The sequence below is a fragment of the Mobula hypostoma genome, chromosome 11 (genome assembly GCF_963921235.1).
Source record: "Mobula hypostoma chromosome 11, sMobHyp1.1, whole genome shotgun sequence".
Classification (NCBI taxonomy): Eukaryota; Metazoa; Chordata; class Chondrichthyes; order Myliobatiformes; family Myliobatidae; genus Mobula; species Mobula hypostoma.
In genome coordinates this window covers 82,214,425-82,237,028 of record NC_086107.1, presented here as the reverse complement: position 1 = coordinate 82,237,028, position 22,604 = coordinate 82,214,425, and the positions used below count along the sequence as shown (strand labels likewise).

At 43.1% G+C, this 22,604-nt stretch overlaps 1 protein-coding gene across 1 annotated transcript in view; it reads right to left on the bottom strand.

The window, feature by feature from the left end:
• Nucleotides 1-20,788, bottom strand: part of LOC134353876 (transient receptor potential cation channel subfamily M member 4-like) — a 137,404-nt gene extending 116,616 nt beyond the window's left edge. Inside the window, exons 1-3 of the mRNA XM_063062376.1 lie at nucleotides 20,595-20,788; nucleotides 5,829-5,896; nucleotides 2,039-2,216 (exon numbers count right to left, since the gene is read on the bottom strand). Of these exons, the coding sequence (XP_062918446.1) occupies nucleotides 2,039-2,216; nucleotides 5,829-5,896; nucleotides 20,595-20,630 (282 nt within the window). The 5' untranslated portion in view covers nucleotides 20,631-20,788. The remainder of the gene's footprint in view (nucleotides 1-2,038; nucleotides 2,217-5,828; nucleotides 5,897-20,594) is intronic.
• Between the last annotated feature and the right edge of the window lie 1,816 nt (nucleotides 20,789-22,604).

Below are 22,604 nucleotides of genomic sequence, written 5' to 3'. Positions count from 1 at the left end.
TTCTTCTTTTCTTAAGGATCCAGGAATTGCCTAAAGAGCCAACACTGACCGTCTGTCACTCGCTGCCTTGGAACTGGGGGAGAAGGGAGAACACAACTGACACCATTACTTGAAGCATTCCACATGCAGCTTGCCTCTGGATGCCTCCCACGTTCCACACACCCTGCTCTTTCGTCTTTCACCACCTGAAAGCACAAGCGAAGTTTGTGAAGCAGGTCTCCATCTGGACACATTCCAACCTTTGGGACTCAATCCTGAATTCAACAATTCCAAATACCCAGCCTTTCCTGTTTATGTTGAACTGGCCAGTCCTGCTAGGAAGTCATCAGATTTTCCTCAGCATTTCCTTTTGTTTCAATTTGCCATGTTGTGTTCAGTGTCTCACTGTTCCAACATGTCCCCTTGTTTTTCTCTCTCACACAGATTGCTTCCAGCAGCCAAAACACTACGTCATCTGGACAACCCTCTCACAAACACCCCTCTCTGTTCTCTCTGCAACTTCAAAATCCAACATTCAGGATTGTTTATTGTCATTCTTCAAGACACACGTGTAAAGGAGAACAAAGTGATTGTTACTGTGGATCTGAAGCACCATTAAAAAACACAGTAAACATAAAGAACACAATATAAACAGAAAAGTCATGCTATCAAACACATTGTACATGTAACTGTATGAGTGAATTATTAAGAATCTGAATTTGAAACACACGTGTCTTCTCATTTCTCTAGTTCTGAAAAAGGTCCATTGACCTGAAACATTAAGTCTCTCCACAGTCCCTGCCTGTCCTGCTGACAGTTTGAGTCTTTATTTCAGGATGTACAGTTTAAAAAAAAATCTTTAAAACAGCGCAAACACCAATTCTGGTCAAATACGCAACAGTGAGTATCCACAGAGAGTTTACTGGCAGGTTAGAGAGAAAAGGTTCAAATCCCACTCCAGAGACGTTTATATAAGACAAACACCTCTGTGCAGTACTGAGAGTGTACTACGCTTTCTTTTGGAGGTGACATTTCAACTGTGACTCTCCCTGCTGTTCTGTAAAATAGAACGTTTACAGCATTTACAGAGGGAAAATTGGGGTGGCATAGTAGTGTGACAATATTCCCAAGGTTATTACAGCACCAGTGACCTGGGTTCAGGTTTTAGTTCCACAATGCTCTTTGTAAGGAGTTTGTACGTTCTCCCCGTGACCATGTGGATTTCCTCTGAGTGCTCTGGTTTCCTCCCATCTGCAAGAATTTCCCTTGTTTGGGTTGGTAGGTTAATTGGTCACATGGGTTTGATTGGGCAGAGGGGGATTGTTGGGCTGGGAGTGCCTGTTACCAGCTGTATCTCTAAATCAGGGGTCCCCAACCTTTTTTACGCATGGACCCCCTACCATTAACCAAGCAGTCCATGGTTCTAACTCAAATATACAGCGGATTCTGGTTAACTGGGATACATCAAGACCAGTATATTTTGGCCCAATTAAGTGCTGCCCAATTAGCAAAAGTTTCATGGAAATAGTTAAAAAGATATTTAAAAAAGACATATTACTGTTTAACTGAGTAAATGATGTACTTAAATAAAATATAGAACAAATTAGAACACTACTAATACGGTACTATAAAATTATGTATTCGTTCTTAATAGTTATCGATGGAGGAATTCATCCAGTGTACACTACAATGTTCTTTTGAATAACTGTAAATGAACAAAACCAGCACAGACACCTAGTGCAGATAATGTGCTGCCTTCATGCAATACTGTCAGTGATTGCATCCTCCAAATCTTCATTTTCATTGTAACATTCAAGATAATTGTCAATGCTTTCAAATGCTTTGTGGTTACTAATTTGTTGAACGAGTGAAATCATTTCATTTTCATTCCCGGCTGTTCCTGGCATCTCCAAGCCTGAATGCTGAGACTAGTTGGATAATTTCCTCAGAGCAGCAAAATCAGAGACCTTGGTTTGAGCTGTAAGGTTCACGGTTAGCTCTTTTTGTCCTGAACACAGTCACAGTGGGGTGGGGGTGGTGGAGGGTGGATATCCCCTACCTTTCCATGTCTCCGGCCTTTCCCAAAAAACTCGACATCCCCGAAGGCGTCTGTTGGCTCCTCTGTTGTGTGCTCATCTGTGTTCCACCTGCTGATAATGGCGGCTCCAAAGTTGTCCTCCGTTGCCACCGCACGGTGGTGCTCCTTCAGAGAACCACATTGGCAGATTTGCTGCTTGCTGGGCAGGGAAATGGGGAGATGAGTTAGCTGGGCTATGGAGATAGACACCAGTGATGTGAGGAGCAGGGTGGGATGGAGCGAAAGGGAATTATAGAGGAGGCAGGAGGAGATGGATGGATGGGAGAGACTGTGAGAGGGAGGGAGGGTGATAGAGGAGGTCATCGATGGCTGAACTGACCACTAACTTACCCTGGTAGTGGGGAGGCCATGTGTAAAAACAACAGTTTCCCAACCAGAGGTGGAGAAAGAGAGTGAGAGAGAGAGCGAGAGAGAGAGAGTGAGTGAGAGAGAGAGAGAAAGTGAGAGAGAGAGAGAGGAGAGACATACAGAGTGGGGGGTGGGGGGAGAGAGAGAGAGCGAGAAGGAGACACACAGAGTGGGGAAAGAGAGAGAGACAAACAGAGGAACAGAGAGAGAGGGAGAGAGAAACAGAGAGAAAGAGGAGAGAGAGGAACAGAGAGAGAAAGAGAGAGAAAGAGAAACAGAGAGAGAGGTGGGGAGGTGCAGAAGGAGGGACAGTGTGTTGCAAATTTGAAGTATCTTCAGATTCCATCTAAATCTCTATTCTTTGCCTTCAATCTATGCCCTCTGGTCACAGATGCATCCCCTAAGGAGAGATGTTTCTCACTACCTACCCCATCTATGCCCCTGATCATCTTGCATGTATTTAGGTCCTCCCTCGGCTTCCTCCACAGAAGGGAAACGAACCTAGCTATCCTATTTCTCCTTGTAAGTGAATCTCCTCTGCACCTTCCCCAGTGCAATCTCATTCTTTTGATAATGTGGCAACCAGAACTTCATCCAGTCCTCCTGCTGTGGCCTAACCAACTGTTTATGAAGTTGTAGGCATGACTCCTGCTCTTACAACCATGTAACAATTACAGCATGGAAACAGGCCATCTTGGCCCTTCTAGTCCGTGCCGAACTCTTACTCCCACATAGTCCCACCAACCTTCTCTCAGCCCATAACCCTCCATTCCTTTTCTGTCCATATATCTATCCAATTTAACTTTAATTTGACATCGAACCTGCCTCAGCCACTTCTGCTGGAAGCTCGTTCCACACAGCTACCACTCTCTGAGTAAAGAAGTTCCCCCTCTTGTTACCCCTAAACTTTTGCCCTTTAACTCTCAACTCATGTCCTCTTGTTTGAATTTCGCCCACTCTCAATGGAGAAAGCCTATCCACGTCAACTCTATCTATCCCCCTCATAATTTTAAATACCTCTATCAAGTCCCCCCTCAACCTTCTACACTCCAAAGAATAAAGACCTAACTAGTTCAACCTTTCTTTGTAACTTAGGAGATGAAACCCAGGCAACATTTTAGTAAATCTCCTCTGTACTCTCTCAATATTATTGACATCTTTCCTACAATTCAGTGATCAGAACTGTACACAATACTCCAAATTTGGCCTCATCAATGCCTTATACAATTTCAACATTACATTCCAACTCCTATACTCAATGCTCTGATTAATAAAGGCCAGCATACCAAAAGCTTTCTTCACCACCCTATCCACATGAGATTCCAACTTCAGGGAACTATGCACCATTATTCCTAGATCTCTCTGTTCTACTGCATTCTTCAATGCCCTACCACTTACCATGTATGTCCTATTTTGATTAGTCCTACCAAAATGTAGCACCTCACATTTTTCAGCATTAAACTCCATCTGCCATCTTTCAGCCCACTCTTCTAACTGGTCTAAATCTCTCTGCAAGCTTTGAAAACCTACTTCATTGTCCACAATGCCACCTATCTTAGTATCATCTGCATACTTACTAATCCAATTTACCACCCCATCATCCAGATCATTAATATATATGACAAACAGCATTGGACCCAGTACAGATCCCTGAGGCACACCGCTACACACCGTCCTCCAATCTGACACACAGTTATCCACCACTACTCTCTGGCGTCTCCCATCCAGCCACTGCTGAATCCATTTTACGACTTCGATATTAATGCCTAACGATTGAACCTTCTTAACTAACCTTCCGTGTGAAACCTTGTCAAAGGCCTTACTAAAGTCCATATAGACAACATCCACTGCTTTACCCTCATCAACTTTCCTAGTAACCTCTTCAAAAAAATCAATAAGATTTGTCAAACATGACCTTCCACGCACAAATCCATGTTGACTGTTCCTAATCAGACCCTGTCTATCCAGATAATTATATATACCATCTCTAAGAATACTTTCCATCAATTTACCCACCACTGACGTCAAGCTCACAGGCCGATAATTGTTAGGTTTACTCTTCGAACCCTTTTTAAACAATGGAACCACATGAGCAATACGCCAATCCTCCGGCACCATCCCCGTTTCTAATGACATTTGAAATATTTCTGTCAGAGCCCCTGCTATTTCCACACTAACTTCCCTCAAGATCCTAGGGAATATCCTGTCAGGACCCGGAGACTTATCCACTTTTCCATTCCTTAAAAGCGCCAGTACTTCTGCTTTCTCTTATAATAAGAACACTCTTATAATAAGAACACTTCAAAGTCTCTCAGATTGGCACATGGGTGTAAGGAAACTTGATGCTATGGGCTGTGTAGGAGGGAAGGGTTAGGTTGTTTGTCGAGCCTGTTTAGATTGGTCAACATGGCATTTTGGGTCGAGCTGTGCTGAGGTTGAGAGGGTTGAGGATTTCAAGTTCCGAGGTGTGACTATCATCGATAGCATGTCCTGGTCCAACTACATGGATGTCATGGCCAAGAAAGCTCACCAACTCCTTTATTTCTCTGGGGGGGGGGGTGGGGGGGGGGGCTAAAGAAATCTGGCATATCCCTGTTGACCTGAACCAATTGTTATCGAAGCACCATAGAAACCATTCTGTCTGTATACATCACAGCTTAGCATGGTAACTGCTCTGCACTTGACCATAAGAAACTGGAGAAAGTTGCTTGTGGACACAGCTCAGCACATCACAGGAACCAGCCTCCATTCAATGGACTCTGTCTGTACCTCTTGCTGCCTCAGTAAAGTAGCCATAATAGTCAAAGACCTCTCCCATCCCAGATATTCTCTCCTCTTCCCTCTCCCATCCCAGGCATACCCTCCTTTTCCCTCTGAGGACACAATTGCCTGAAAGGATGTTCCAGGCTCAAGTAGAGCTTCTATCCCACTGTTTTCAGACTCTTGAATGGAATTCTTGTATGATAAAATGGACTTTAGCCCTCACAACTCACCTCAATATGATCTTACACTTTATCATTTACCTGTACTACACTCTTTCAGTGGCTGTTACACTTTATTCCATATCAGTATTGTTTTACCTTGTTTACCACAATATAATGTACATTGATCTGTATGAACAGTATGAAAGACAACCTTTTCACTGTATCTCATTACATATGACAATAGTAAACCAATACCAAGACAAACGTCCCTCTGCTTCTATGCCACACTTTCCCCTTGTGTATCCCTTTACTCCTCACATGTGTCCAACATTTGCCTGGTGACACTCAACGTTTTCCCAAAATATCCCTCCTGTGTATCCCTCCATTTCCCAGAGTATCCTCCATGCCCCAACCATTGTATCTCCTCTGGGCCACCAACCATGCCCCTTTAACCTGCCGGAGCGCACACAGTCCTTTACCTTTGGTCACTTGTATCCTCAAGGAAGGTGGAGCATGTTTTCTTTTTAATTACCTTGGGTATCCAGCTCTGTTGGATGAAAATACGTAGATATCAGTGGAGATTGGTGCCTTGTGGAGTATATTGGGCAATGAACAACTAGCGATGACCTAGTAACACTGCGGCCCCAAAATGATCAATAAAGAAAAAGCTTGATATGAACATAGCACCTCTGGACTTGTGATGAGACACAGTGAGGCAGCAAACTTATCCTTAGGGGTTTTCTTACCACATTGGCCATCCTCCAGTCCTCTGGCACCTCACCTGTGGCTACGGACATTTTAATCATCTCTGCTAGGGCCCCTGCAATGTCTGCACTAGCATCCCACAAGGTCCAAGGGAACACCCTATCAGGCCCTGAGGAGTTATCCAGCCTAATTTGCCTCAAATCGTGGCAATCATGCCAGTGCCGAGGAAGATCAGGGTAAGCTGCTTTCAGTACTATCACCCAGTGGCATTCACATCCACTGTGATGGAGTGCGTTCTGGCCAGAGTCAACTCCTGCCTGGGCCTGCTGCATTCGCTGCAATAGGTCTACAGTGTATGCAATCTGACAGGCTCTCACTTTGGCTGTGGATCACCTGGGCACAAATAACAATACTGTGGATCAGCCTGCTGGCTGTTAACTACTGCTCAGTGTTCGACACAATCGCCCTCAGTTCTAATCAAGAAGCACCAATACCTGGGCCTCTGCAACTGGATCCTTGACTTCCTCACTGGCTGACCACAGTCTGTACGGATTGGAAATAAAATCTCCTCCTCACTGACAATCAATATTGGTGCACTTCAAGGATGCATACTTAGGCGACTGCTCTACTCTCTTTACACCCATGACTGTGTGGCTAGGGACAGCTCAAGTAGCATCTATAAATTTGCAAATGACACAACCATTGTAGGCAGAATTTCAGATGGTGACAAGGAGGCGTACAAGAGTGAGATAGATCAGCTGGTTGAGTGGTGTCTCAGCAAAAACCTTGCATTCAACGTCAGTAAGACTAAGGAATTGATTGTAGACTTCAGAAAGAGTAAATCGAGGGATCACACACCAGTCCTCATCGAGGGACCAGCAGTGGAAAGAGTGAGCAGTTTCAGGTTAAGTTCCTGAGTGTAAACATCTCTGAGGATCTATCCTGGGCTGAACACATTGATGCAATTATGGAGAAGGCACGGCTGTGGCTATATTTCATAAAGAATTTAAGGACAATTGGTATGTCACCAAAGACACTTGCAAATTTCTACCGTGGAGAATATTCTAATGAGTTGTATCATCATCTGATATGGAGGGGCCACTGCAAATGATCAGAAAAAGCTGAAGAACGTTGTAAACTCAGCCAGCTCCATCATGGACACTAGTCTTCCCAGCATCCAGGACACCATAAAAAAGGCAATGCCTCAAGGCGGGAGTATCCATCATTAAAGACCCCCATCGCCCAGGACACACCTCTTCTCATTGCTACCATCAAGGAGAAGGTACATGGGCCTGAACACACCCACTCAACATTTCTGAGACAGCTTCCTCACCTCTACCATCAGATCTCAGAATGGACAAAGAACCCAGGAACACTTCTTCAATAGTTTTTTCTTGCATCTCTTTTTTGCACTGCTTATTTAATTTATTTTACTGTTTCCATACTTATAGTTTTTATTATATTATGCATTGCAATGTACTGCTGCCACAAAACAACAAATTTCACGACATGTGACAGTAATATTAATCGACATCCACAATACGCTGGAGGAACTCAGCAGGCCAGGCAGCATCTATGGAAAAGAGTACAGTTGACGATTCACACTGAGACCCTTCGGCAGGACTGGAGAAAAAAAGCTGAGGAGTAGATTTAAATGGTGGGGGAGAGGAAAGAGAAACACAAGGTGATCAGTGATACGTGAAAGCTGAAGGGGGAAGAATGAAGCCAAGAGCTGGGAAGTGGACAGAAGGCCATGGAAGAAAGAAAAGGGGGGAGGAGCACCAGAGGGAGGTGATAGGCGGGCAAAGAGATAAAGTGAGAGAGGGAAAAGGAGATGGGGAATGGTGAAGGGATGGGTGGGGGGTCGTTACTGGAAGTTTGAGAAATCAATGTTCATGCCATCAGGTTGGAGATTACGCAAACGGAATATAAGGTGTTGTTCCTCCAACCCGAGTGTGGCCTCATCACAACAAAGTAGAAGGCCATGGATAGACATATTGGAATGGGAATGGGAAGTGGAATTAAAATGGCTGGCACTGGGAGGTCCCGCTTTTTCTGGTGGACAGAGCGTAGGTGCTCGGCAAAACAGACTTCCAATCTACGTCAGATACACAGGAGGCCACATCAGGAGTACCAGTCACCTCACCTGGAAGGACTGTTTAGGGCACTAGATGGTAGTGAGGGAGGAATTGTAGGGGCAAGTGTAGCACTTGTTCTGCTTGCAAGGATAAGTGCCAGGAGGGAGATCAGTGGGGAGAGATGAATGGACAAGGGAGTTGCGTAGGGAGCGATCCCTGTGGAAAGTAGAAAGTGGAGGGGTAGGGAAAGATGTGCTTGGTTGTGAGATCCTGTCGGAGGTTTATGTGCTGGACGCAGAGGCTGGTGGGGTAGTAGGTGAGGACAAGAGGAACCCTATCCCTGGTAGGGTGGCGGGAGAATGGTGTCAGAGTATGAACATTGATTTCTCAAACTTACGGTAATGTCCCCTCCACTTCACCATTCCCCATCCCCATTTACCTCTCTCTCTCCTTATCTCCTTGCCCGCCCATTGCCTCCCTCTGGTGCTCCTCCCCGCTTTTCTTTTTTCCATGGCCTTCTGACTGTCCTATCAGACTCTCCCTTCTCCAGCCTTTCAGAAATCAACTTCCCAGCTCTTAACTTCATCTCTCTCCCTTCAGGTTTCACCTATCACCTTGTGTTTCTCTCTCCCCTACCCCCACCTTTTAAATCTACTCCTCAGCTTTTTTTCTCCAGTCCTGCCGAAGGGTCTCGGCCTGAAACGTTGACTGTACTTTTTTCCACAGATGCTGCCTGGCCTGCTGAGTTCCTCCAGCATTTTTGTGTGTTGCTCAGATTTCCAGCATCTGCAGATTTTCTCTTGCCAGTAATATTAAACCAGATTCTGATTCAAGAAAGCAAGCACCTCCTCCTCTGCAATCCATATACGGTCCATGACCTCACTGCTGTTTTGCATCAGTTTTATAGACTCTGCGTCCACGTCCTGAGTAAATACAGATGCAAAAAATCCATTTAAGATCTCCCTCATATCTTTCAGCTTCATGCATAGATAACCACACTGATCTTTGTGGTCCAATTTTGTTCCTTGCTATCTTTTTGCTCTTCATATAGTCATAGAAGCCCTTGAGATTCTCCTTCACCTTGCCTGCTAGAGCAACCTCACACCTTCCTTTAGCCCTCCTGATTTCCCTATTAAGTATTGTTTTGTATTTCTGATACTCTTCAACCACCTCATTTGTCCTTTCTTTTTAATCATGGCCTCAATATGTCTCAAAAGCCAAGGTTCCTTGAACTTGTTATCCTGAACATAATAATTTTGCAGATGCTTATTCTGACAGGATCATACAAACTCTGAACTCTCAAAATTTCACTTTTGAAGGCCTTCCACCCTACCAAGCACACTTTTGCCAGTAAACCACCTGTACCAATCCACACTTGCCAGATCCTTTCTGATACCACTAAAAACTGGCCTTCTGTTGGGTAGAACCTCAACCTAAGGACCAAACCTATCCTTCGCTGGTTTCCAGTTGTACTACCCCGGTGTACTTACAGCATGTAAGGATTTGATCTGTCTGGTTGTCGTGCAAATGAAAGTTTTCACCTGTGACAATAGTAAACTGATTATCATTTACCAATTAAAACAGAACTCTTATTATGCTGTCTCATCTACAGTGGGAGCCTGGCCTACAATGGCAGAGAAGACAGGTGCACCCCTCTCCCCACATAGACCAGTAGGTCTTTCCCCTGTCTGAAGCTTCCACACCTGTGAGTTAGCGAGGCACGGTAACACTCCAATTATTCATCACTCTTGGGGCTTTGATCATGCCAGCCTGACAGATTTTTTGGAGTGGGACTGTGTGTCTCAGTTATGCGGAGAGATGGATAGATTGGACTAATTCTCCTTGGAGGTGAGGTGGCTGATTGGGGACCTGTTAAAAGTGCACAGAACAATGAGAGGCATAAATAGGGCAGACAGAACGAAAGTGCTCCCCGCCCCCCCCCCCCATGGCAGAGTTGTCCATAACTAGATTCAGGTAAGCAGTCGAGGTTTGGAGTGGAGATAAGGACGGGATTGTTCACCCCAGAGAATAGTTGGAATCTGGCTGAAAGGATGGTGGAGGAAGTGACTTCTTCAACATTTAAAGAATACCTGGTGAGCACTGGGGTCACCATGGCAATGGAGAATATGGACCAAGTGTTGGTAAATGGAATTAGTATACAGAGGTGGGTGCAGTAGTCAGCATGGACATAGAGGCTTGAAGAGCCTTTTTCCATGCTATATGACTCCATTAATGTTACTCCTATTACACAAACCTACTTTTAATTCAGAGACACAGGAGACCGAGATGCTGGAATCTCAGGGAACACGCAGTCTGCTAGTGAAACTCAACGGGTTGACCGGCATCAATGACAGTAAAAGGAATTGTCAATGTTTTGAGTTAAAACCCTGCACCAGGACTGAGAGACAGGACTTAGTCCTCAAAGTTCAAAGTTCAAAGTAAATTTATTATCAATTACATATATGTCACCATATAGAACCTGAGATTTATTATCTTGCAGGCATACTCAATAATTTCATAATATGAATATAACCATAATAGAAACAATGAAAAGGTGCAGCAACTGGGCATTCAACTAGTGTGCAAAAGACAACAAACTGTGTAAATACAAAAAGAAAGAAATAATAAATAAATATCGAGAACATGAGATGAAAAGTCCTTGAAAGTGAGCCCATAGGTAGAGGGAACAGTTCTGTGATGGGGTGAGTGAAGTTATCCTCTTTGGTTCAAGAGCCCGCTGATTGAGGGGTAATAAATGTTGCTGAACCTGGTGGTGTGAGTCCTGAGGACCCTGTACCTGATGGCAGCAGTGAGGAGACAGCATGACCTAGGTGCTGGAGCCCCTAATGATGGATGGTGCTTTCCTGCGACAGCGCTCCATGTAGATGTGTGCAGTTGGAGGGAGGGCTTTACTGGTGATGGACTGGGCTGTATCCACTATAATTTGTAGGATTTTCCATTCAAGGGCACTGGTGACTCCACACCAGGCTGTGATGCAGCCAGTCAATATACTCTCCGCCACACATCTATAGAAATATGTCAAAGTTTCAGATGTCATGCTGAATGCTCAGGAAGTAGAGGTGCTGCCATGCTTCCTTTGTAATTATGCAGGGCACTGAGACAAAATGTTGACAATTTCTGCGTTTTCACTCAAAGAGTTGAACTGCACGTGCATGTAACAAGAGCATCTTGGACCTCCAGGTGGTCCACAGCAGAGGTGATTGATATGTTTGTGGCCTAAGGTAGAAGGAGATGAGTTATACAGCTCTTGTTACATGCACGTGCAGTTCAACTCTTTAAGTGAAAATGCAGAAAGTTTGAAGTTAATAACTCATTTCCTTCTACCTTGGGCCACGAACTTATCAATCACCCCTTCTGTGGACCACTTCTGGAGGCCCAAGATGTCGACCTCTACAAAGAAGAGATCCGTATGCTCCACGACTGCTGGACTAAGTGTATAGATGTAGGAAAAATAAATGTGCTAGGTTTTCGAAAATTGACTCCTTTTACCTCAGGCCACAAACTTATCAATCACCCTTCGTAAAATGGAAAAAATGAAAGCTGCAATTCTACTCCAGATAATGGGTTACGACACAATTGAGGTATACAACAATCTTACTTTTGAAAACGGAGATAATTTGAATGTAAAAGCAATAATGGACAAATTTGACGCACTTAGTATGCCGAAGCACAATGTGACGAATGAGCGATATAAGTTTTTCACATGTAAGCAGAAAGTGGGTTAAATGATTGATCAATTTGTTACGGAGTTACGGAACCACAGTAAAACATGTGAATTTGCAGAACTGACAGACTCTCTCATTAAAGACAGAATTGTTTGCGGCATTCGGGATAATGATCTGAGAGAAAGACTGATTTAGAAAAAGCTTTGATGCTCTGCAAAGCTTCGGAAGCTGTGACATTGCAGGCTAATGAACTTTTCATTAAAAACTACAACATAGACGCTGTGAAAAAGTGCGAACATATTAGAAAAAATAATGAAGTGACAACGAAACTGACAGAAAGCAAGACGTCACCTGAAAGAAAAAAATAATGTGATCGCTGTGGGCGGCAGCACCGACCAAAGAAGTGTCCAGCGTATCGGAAAATGTGCAACGACTGCGCTAAGAGTAATCATTTTTCATGCTGTTGCAGAAGTAGAAAGAAAATAAAACAAGTAAATGCAGTGCTTGAAAATGAGCATGAGGAGTTTTATATAGATGTGCTTTGTGAAAACAAAGTAAGAAACTTTGTCACAAGGTGTGAGCAGAATTATCTGCAGCTTAATGTGAAAAAGACTAAGGAGCTGGTGGTAGACCTGAGGAGAGATAAGGTACCGGTGACCCCTGTTTCCATCCAGGGGGTCAGTGTGGACATGGTGGAGGATTACAAATACCTGGGGATACGAATTGACAATAAACTGGACTGGTCTAAGAACACTGAGGCTGTCTACAAGAAGGGTCAGAGCCGTCTCTATTTCCTGAGGAGACTGAGGTCCTTTAACATCTGCCAGATGATGCTGAGGATGTTCTACGAGTCTGTGGTGGCCAGTGCTATCATGTTTGCTGTTGTGTGCTGGGGCAGCAGGCTGAGGGTAGCAGACACCAAAAGAATCAACAAACTCATTCGTAAGGCCAGTGATGTTGTGGGGATGGAACTGGACTCTCTCACGGTGGTGTCTGAAAAGAGGATGCTGTCTAAGTTGCATGCCATCTTGGTCAATGTCTCCCATCCACCACATAGTGTACTGGGTGGGCACAGGAGTACATTCAGCCAGAGACTCATTCCACCGAGATGCAACACAGAGCATCATAGGAAGTCATTCCTGCCTGTGGCCATCAAACTTTACAACTCCTCCCTTGGAGGGTCAGACACCCTGAGCCAATAGGCTGGTCCTGGACTTATTTCTTGGCATAATTTACATATTACTATTTAACTATTTATGGTTTTATTACTATTTATTATTTATGGTGCAACTGTAACGAAAACCAATTTCCCCCGGGATCAGTAAAGTATGACTATGACTATGACTAAGAATGACTGGACTATTCCATTGCAAGTGAACCAAAACAACATACTGTTTAAACTTGATACTGGAGCACAAGTAAATGTTCTTGCAGAACCTGAGTTTAATACAATAAAGCCAAGACCAAAGTTACATAAGACAAATATAAAAGTGACTGGGTAGTTAGGTGTAGACATTCCAGTTAAAGGAACATGTGTGGCAAAAGTATCACATAAAAATATTGTGCACATGCTTTCATTTGTGGTTATGCCAAAGAATGTACAGTCAATACTGAATTCATCTGTCTATGAGAGACTGAATTTGGTGAAAAGAGTCTTAGTCCTGGACAGTGACACAGAGTCAGAATACAGTGACTTGATGAAAGAGTATGAAGTCATATAGAGACCAAACTTGCCGGTACAGTACAATACTGATCTGAAGCCAAAGAGTGACAAGAATCAGGATCCAATTGAAGAAGTGAAAGCACAAGTGAAGGAATTGAGAGGTTTTATTGAAGTGATGTAGTCTCAGCATGAAAAAGAGATTACACAGTTAATGAATGAATTGCGATTTCTTCTCAAGAACCTCAAGAAAGAGCAAACTTCGGAGTTTCAGTTAACTGAAGCAGACCAGACAACGCATGAAAATAACAACAAAACACAAGACTCACAACATGCTGGAGGAACTCAGCAGGTCGGGCAGCATCCGTGGAAACAATCAGTCAACATTTTGGACCAGAACCCTTGTTCTGGCCCAAAACGTTGACTGATCGTTTCCACGGATGCTGCCCAACCTGCTGAGTTCCTCCAGCGTATTGTGAGTGTTGCTTTGACCCCAGCATCTGCAGATTATTTTGTGTTAACGAAACACAAGAACTGTGTGAACCACTTAGAAGGTCTACTCGTGTTTGTAAACCCCCAGAGAGACTGATAGAGACAAGTTAAATTATGTATTTGTTCTGATCGATGTTGCTAATTGTTTTTCTTTTTAAGGAAAGGAAGATGTGGTGATATCACGTGTCATGTGTAGGAACATGATTGGACAGAGTTCAGAGCATGCGCAGAGATGACAGACTGATTAGAAACTTGTATGGTGAAAACGTGCTTGCCGTTTGCTGTTGTAAATAAAAGTTCTAGTTCTATACTTCCAGAATATGGTTTGATCTTAGTAACCCACGGTACGTATAAAGAACACAACACTTTCCTGGCATATATGATGAATATACTTGGGCTTCCAGCCAATCGATTATAACTAGTAATGCCAAACTCTGCCATTATCATCGGGGATGATGCCTGGGCATCTCTAGTCTAGTGGTATTTATACCCCAGTAGTCCATTCCTCCTGATTAGTTAGTCCGCATCCAATCAGGCTTCCACTATCCCACCTTGTTTACAATTGAATTCCAGTTCGCTCTTAGAGCGAGGCTTTTGAGTTTGCTAAAATTCACGACACAGTAGTTTTGTGAAATCAAAGTCAATTCCTATGGCCATCCCAAATGCAGTGTTCTGCTACCACAGATTTCTCCGGACAACCAAAATAGATTAGATTAGATTATGAGGACACTCAGTCCTCGTTTATTGTCATTTAGAAATTCATGCATTAAAAAATGATACAATGTTCCTCCAGTATGATATCACAGAAACACAAGACAGACCAAGACTAAAACTGGCAAAAACCACATAATTATAAACATATAGTTACAACAGTGCAAAGCAATACTGTAATTTGAAAAGAGTCTCAAAGTCCTGATAGCCCCAACATCTCACGCAGATGGTAGAAGGGAGAAATTCTCCCTGCCATGAGCCTCCAGCACCGCAAACTTGCCAATGCAGCATCCTGGAAGCACCCAACCACAGTCCGACTCTGAGTCCGTCCAAAAACTTTGAGCCTCCGACCAGCCCTCTGACACTGAGCACCGAGTACCACCTCTGCCGAGTGCTTTGATCCCACCCCGGCCGCCGAGCAACAAGCAAAGCCGAGGATTCAGAGCCTTCCCTTCCGGAGATTTCGGATCACACAGTAGCGGCAGCAACGAAACAGGCATTTCAGAAGTTTCACCAGATGTTCCTCCATGCTCTCACATCTGTTTCCATCAAATCAGAATTGTGCACAGCATCCTACTTGACAGATAACAGATATTCATCACCGGAGAGGCCGCGCGCATTGCGTTGCGCCGCCATCTTCTCCTCCTCCTTGTGTTACATCTCCTGTTCTCCTTAATGAAGGTCTCACTCTAAATAAGAACTGGAATTTGATTGCAAGCAAGGTATGGGAGCAAAGCCTGTTTGGATGAGGACTAACCAATCAGGAGGAATGGACTGCTGGGGTATAAATACCACTGGACTAGACATGCCCAGGCATCATCTCTGATGAAGATGGCAGAGATTGTCATTAAAACATTGGTTGTAATCAATCTCTGTAAGCCCGATAAGCATTTATTCACTTCTTTTCAGATACTTACTACACAATGCAATAATGTTTTCAGTGAATTGTGTGAGGTTAAAGAATGCACATGAAATGATCCTCAGTGTGTTTAAACAGTGTAGTAAAAGAGCCTCAGTGAGATTAAATGTTTGTGGCTGTGACAGATCCTGGACCATTGGGATCAAAGTCAAGGTCTACCTTGAGATTCATTTTTTTGCAGGCATTTATAAAATAAGGAAATACGATACAATCTAGGAAAAACTATAAGCAAAGACTGACAAACAACCAGTGTGCAAAAGAAGACAAAATGTACAAATAAGAAATAATACTGAGAACATGGGTTGTAAAGAGTCTCTCAACTGTTAGCAGAGTTTATTGTACAGAACTCAGCTCAACAGGGAACTGATTCCATAAAGTATTGTCTCACTTTCAACAACTCGACAACTTCTCAGTATATATTAATTAATCAATGATGTTTGTCACTTGATTGTGCCTGGGTAAGTAATCAGATTGAGTTAAATTGCTGCAGGATCCTGTAATGTGTTGTATTGCTTATGGTTTCTCATGGCATCTTCTGCATTTATCATCCTGAATTATGCATTTTTGATCATTTTTGTCTTAACCACCTGGCCCTGTATTGCCACAAGAAACCCTTCTGCTTCTGGGAAGAGTTCTCCAACTCTGAGCCAGGCGTCCAATGCTTCCTTGTCGACATCGAGTCTGCTCAGAACTTGGGGAAGTCTTCCATGGAGGGTCATGCTCTTCCTTTGGTTAATTTTTTTCTGTAGTGATTATGTCTTCATTTTTGTGGCTTGTGCTTTCATTTAGGTCTAGTGGTGTGTATTTCTTATCAGAATTGCATATGCTCGCATGGAGTCCTGTTTTTGTTGATGAAAGAATATCCTTAGAAGTTTTATCTGAGAGCTGTGTAAATTTTTTTATGGCCTCTTCCTCCTTCTGTCCTAGGTAGTGCTTTTGAATGTACACAGTATTTTCTAAAATGTGTCATTTCAGTTCTTATTTTTCTTTGTAACTTTTCCAGATTGGTTTCGGAACCAAGATATTATGCCAAAAGAATGTGTTAATCTGGGTATAGTGAAAGTGTTTATTGCCTTAGTTATATTTTTACTATTGAGCTCTGTTTGGCAGATTTTCTTAAATCTTGAAGTTAATTCCGTTGAAAGTTTTCCCCCTTTATCACAATATGATCTATTTTCTTTGCTTGTTGGTATTCCGGATACTTATACAGTATATTTCATATTCATTGGTTGTATTGTATCCTGCTGCTCTGTTAGCTCTCTTGCACCTTTATTTATGTTTAATGTTCTGCACTTAACTAGTGCAGAGCTGATGTTTATATCTTCAAAAATAGTTTCATTGTTTGAATTAATTTCTTCAGCTTCACTGATGAAAGAGTGTATTATTTCAAAGGTGTGTTAAAGTATAGTTCATTTCATTGTTTCTGATTTGATACCCAATTTCTGTCTGATTCAGTAAATTAGAGAGTGGGTTTAAAGCTAGACAAAACCATAGCGGTCTTAGAGAGTTGCACTGGCAAATGCCTCGGTTTATTTTAATAACATTGGTTGTTCTTTTCTGTTTCATCAGATGTTGCAGGAGTTTCACAAGTATTGGGTGTATTTTATATATATTAAGAATTTCCATTAACCATGAGAGTGGAACAAAAACAAATGTTTTTTGGTAGTCAGTATAACAACATGAAGGATTTCTGTTTTTCCACCGGGCTTGATTTAGAATTACAGAATCTATTATTAGTTGTTCTTTACATCCTTTCATACCCTCACGGCATCCTTTCTGCTCTTCTGGAAGTACATTGTGGGTATCTAAATGAGTGGTGATTAGTTGTGAGATACATGATGTTACAATTTTATATATAGTTTGTAAACAAGAAATAGGACAATATTTTGATGGTTCATTTGTGACTTCTCCTTTAGGTAAGAGATATGTTCCAAGGTTGTCAAGCCGAGGAGTGGTAGTGGGGACAAGCTCCCACTACCTAAAATTGCTCCTCACAGCATGCGCCTCAAATAGCCTCTGACAACCAAGTCCAACTCCTGGCCTTCTCGTGTGGCTTAGCCTCTAAGCCCGGCGGAACTGTTTCTACTGACAGGAGAATGGGCGAAGGTGGGTCCTGGGGCCTTAAAACCAGTGCTTCGGGTCGATGGAGCTTGTCAGCCTGGGAAAGCAGTCCATCTAAAAGAGGGAAAACTCTGATTTCAAACCTCCGCTGCCTTGCGGCCATACCCACTCATGGGAAAGGCTTCAGGAGTAAACCCTGAGGACAAATCTGGAGCTGGAGTCCCTAAGGCAGTCCTTCAACCTCGTTCTGGCAACTCCTGTGGTGACACTGGTGCCAAGCTGTATCAGCCCTTGCCCTTCGCTTAGACAACATCGGTGTCGTGGAGAGGGGAGACTTGCTGCATGGGCAACTGCCGGTCTTCCATACACAGATCCATGGTCTCGCGAGACTAATGGATGCCACCAATCAATGCATTATTCTCTGTCAAAAATTCAGGCACTTTTTGAGGATTTTTAATAAAATTGTTGATATATATTAATAGATACGGATGAAGGCAAGTAATCTTTCATACCAGTAATTATGAATATTATAGCCGCTGGTATTTTTCCAGTTGTGGGTATTTTTATAACCACTTTTAGCATTTCCATTGTAACTTTAGGTATTTGCATCTTTTCTATTGTTTTGTAAGTATCCTCAAATAAAACGGAGTGAGGCATTTTATGTTTAATGAAACCCGAAACACATTCTATTGAACTCCTAAACCTACACAACAAACGTATGCTTAGAACCTTTTACATAATTATGTCATCACGTCAGACCAGCCTCTTAAAGCAAAATCCCAACTTAATGTTGATGGTTGTGAATTATGTACATTTCACCCAATTGTGTTACCCACAGTGTGTGTGTTCTTTCTCCTCCCTAATCCAGCTTGCTTCTTGATTGTGTGTCACACTGTTTGAACATAATAGTAATAAACACCACTACAGTAGTCTGAAAGTTGCTAGCAATTGAGAAGTGAGTGTGAGTGTGAGTTCCTAGCAATTGAGAAGTGAGAGTACTTGGCTATGCCTGTACCTCAGGTTTTACTAGCTTGAGCTGAGAAAAAAAATTAATTATTATTATTATAATCTTGTATTTTTAGTTTGTCTTCTTTTGCATGTTAGTCTGTGTTTGTGTATAGTTTTTCATTGATTCTGTTGTATTTCTTTCTTATACTGTGATTGTCTGCAAGAAAATGAATTCCTGGGTAGCATATGGTAACATATACATACCTTTACATAAATTTACTTTGAACTTTGAACTTTGAAATGAGGTGGGGTCGGGGGATCAGTTGAAGGTTCAAACTCTCTCTGGCTATGCCAGAAACCATATCCAGTCAGCCAGTGGTATGACAGGACTTCGCAAGGGTTTTGAGAGGGGCTGAAGAGTGATCGAGCGGGAGGCCTCAGAAGAGGAGATAAGGGATCGGAGGAGGAATTAGGTGGTTCCCCAGAGGTGTGAGTCACTGTGGAGAAAGATTTGCCACGCCTTTCCTATGAGGAGTCACTTTAAAGAGGGAGCTTGAATGCACGCACAAACCTTTAGAACTGTTCACTGTGTCAACACTCAGAGCAGTGACAGCCAAGCCAAAGTGTTAACAAATGAAAAGTAAATATCCTCCTCAAGTGAATTCATCAGTAATTCAAGGTACATGTGAAAGATCACAGGCTCCTGCGTATCTCTGACCAACACAGGAGGAAGAACCCCTCATGGTGGCCAACACACTGCCATTCCCAGGGTCTGTGAAGAAACATATAACTACAGCAACACACGCAAAATGCTAGAGGGACAAAATGCGAGGCAGAACGAGTCTATGATGGAGGATGAACAGTCGACATGTCAGACCGAGACCCTGACCCTTCATAAGGTCTCAGCCGAAAACATTGACTGTTCACTTCTTTCCATAGATGTTGCCTGACCTGCTGAGTTCCCTCAGCATTTTGTGCATGCTGCTCTACATTTCCAGCATCTGCAGAATTTCTTCTGTTCAATATACACTCAGTGGCCACTTTATTAGGTACACCTGTACACCCGCTCATTAACGAAAATATCTAAGCAGTAAATCGTGTGGCAACAACTAAATACATAAAAGCATGTCGACATGGACTAGAGGTTCAGTTGTTGCAGACTCAGCCAACTGCATCATGGGCACTAGCCTCCCCAGCACTGAGGACACCTTCAAAAGTCGGTGCCTCAAAAATGTGGCATCCATCATGAAAGACCCCCTCTGCCCAGGTCATTCCCTCTTCCTATCACTATAATCAGAAAAGAAGTTCAGGAGAGTGAAGGCACATTCTCCTTGTTTTAGGAACAGCTTCTCCCCTCTGCCATCAGATTTCTGAATGGACAATGAACCCATGAACACTACCTCACGATTTTTGCTCTTGTTTTGCACTACTTATATACATTTTGGGTGGTGGGGTGAAGATACGTCTCTACAAAGGAGGTGTAAGGTGCTCCTTCCCTCTGCCAGCCTGCAGGTCACCCTTGGGCAAGGTGTAGCATCTGCTCAGCCCCCCGATCCGGGTCAGGTGAAGCCGTGGGACCATGATCACCTGTGTCATACGACACGACCTATAATGATGGTGATGATACTACATGAAGACGACTATGAATAAATACGAATGCCACCATTAGCTGATCTCAGGCAGACTGTCTGGCGGAGGCTTTCTAGATGCTAGGAGCTGATAAGTGATGTTTATAAAGTTGTTTAAAATCCATTTTAATTTCCTCGACACCGCAAACAAAACATCGAGAACAAAATTTCATTCAGGGAGATAAAAAAAAAACGAGAGGAAAACAGCGAAAGACTATTAAATCAGAACAAAATTAAGTCCTTAGTTAGACTTTAGTCATTTTGTTGTTTGCTTCCTGGTCAGATATCCAAAGCCACAACAAGTGGAAACAAATGCTTATATTTCATGGTTTATAAATCCAGCTTCAAGAAACATACCTGGTCCCGCTGCAGATTAGTGACCATAGTTTTCATGGGCTTCTTGACACAGACTCGTCCTGTAGACCGGTTGCACTCTTCCTGTTTCTTGAAGGAAGAAAGCCCTTGGTTACATAGGAATGCAGCTGGGGCGTGTGCTCAAGATTGACACAGACCTCGCCTAAGCTGAGTTACAACCTGCCGTACTGCGAGAAGGCAAAGTGCCTGTCTGACGGGAGGCTCAGCTTAGCAGAGGGACAACATAATAAATGAATGCTCAAAGGTCAAAGGTCCAAGGCACTGAAGGAAAATGCCCCTTCACACAGTGATCTGAATTACCTGATTGAAAGAGCAATGGTGGGGGGGGGGTGCATTGAGTGGTGGCGCTCAAGGGGAAATCAGGCACACACTGTTATAAATGGATGCCCCTCTGTTCTGAGGCTGTGCTCTCTGGTCCTAGTCTCCCCCACTGTTGAAAACATCCTCTCCACATCCACTCTACCTAGGTCCTTCAACATTCAATAGGTTTCAATGAGATCCCCTCTCATTCTTCTAAACACCAACCATTAAACACTCCTCCCATGTTAACCCTTTCATTCCTGGAATCATTCTCATGAACCTTCTCTGCACCCTCTCCGCACCCTCTCCAATGTCAACACATCCTTTCTTAAATAGGGGGACCAAAACTACTTACAATACTACAAGTGATGCCTCACCAGTGCGTTATAAACCCTTAGCATTATATCCTTGTCCTCTCAAAATGAATGCTAACATTGCATTGCCTTCCTTACTGGACTCAATCTGCAAGTTAACCTTTTTGGAATCCTGCACAAAGACTCCAAAGTCTCTCTGAACCTACGATTGTGGAATTTTTTTCCCCATTTAGAAAACAGTCTATGTATTTATTTCTTCTACAAAAGTGTGTGATTTTATTCCTACATTCCATCTGCCAACTCTTTGTCCATTCTCCCATTCTGTCTAAGTCCTTCTGCAGACTCCCTGCTTCCTTAACACTACCTGCCCCTACACCTATCTTCATCTCATCTGCAAACTTGGCCGCAAAGCCATCAATTCCTTCATCCTTCATTCCTTCATTGATTTGTAACGTGAAAAGAAGCAGTCTATCACAGACCCCTGTGGAATACCACTAGTTACTGGCACCCAACCAGAAAACACCCCCTATATTCCCACTCTTTGCCTCTAGCCAGCCAGCCAATCTTCTGTCTATGCTGGTATCTTTCCTATAATATCATGGGCTTTTATCTTGCTAAGGTACTGTGTGGTACCTTGTTAAAAACCTTCTGAAAATACAAGTAAACAACATCCACTGACTCTCCTTTGTCTATCCTTCCTGTTATTTCTCCAGATTTGTCAGGCAAGGTTTTGCCTTAAGGAAACCATGCTGACTTTGACCTATTTTGTCATGTGCCTCCAAGTTCCCTGGAACCTCATCTTAAGAATAGACTCCGACAACTCCCCAACCACTAAAGTCAGGCTAACTGGTCAATAATTTCCTTTCTTCTGCCTCCCTGCCTTCTTAAAGAATGGAGGAAAGTGGCCGGAGGGTTTCGGCCCAAAATGTCAACTGTACTTTTTTCCATACATGTTGGCTGACCTGCTGAGTTCCTCCAGCATTTTATGTGTGTTACTTGGATTTCCAGCATCTGCAGATTTTCTCTTGTTTGTAAAGAGTGGAGTGATACTTACAATTTTCCAGTCGTCTGAAACCATTTCAGAATCTGGTGATTCTTGAAAGATCACTACTAATGCCTCTGCAATCTCTTCATCTACCTCTTTCAGAACCCTGGTGTGTAGTCCACGTACCTTATAGAATCTACTTTCAGACACTGCAGCTTCCCAAACACCTTCTCCTCAGTAAAAGCAACTACACTCATTTCTGCTCCCTGTCCCTTTTGAATATCTGTCATACTGCTGCTGTCTTCCACAGTGAGAACAGAGGCAAAATACTTGTCTGCCATTACTACCTCTCCAATGTCATTTTCCACAGTCTGATATCCACTCTCACCTCTC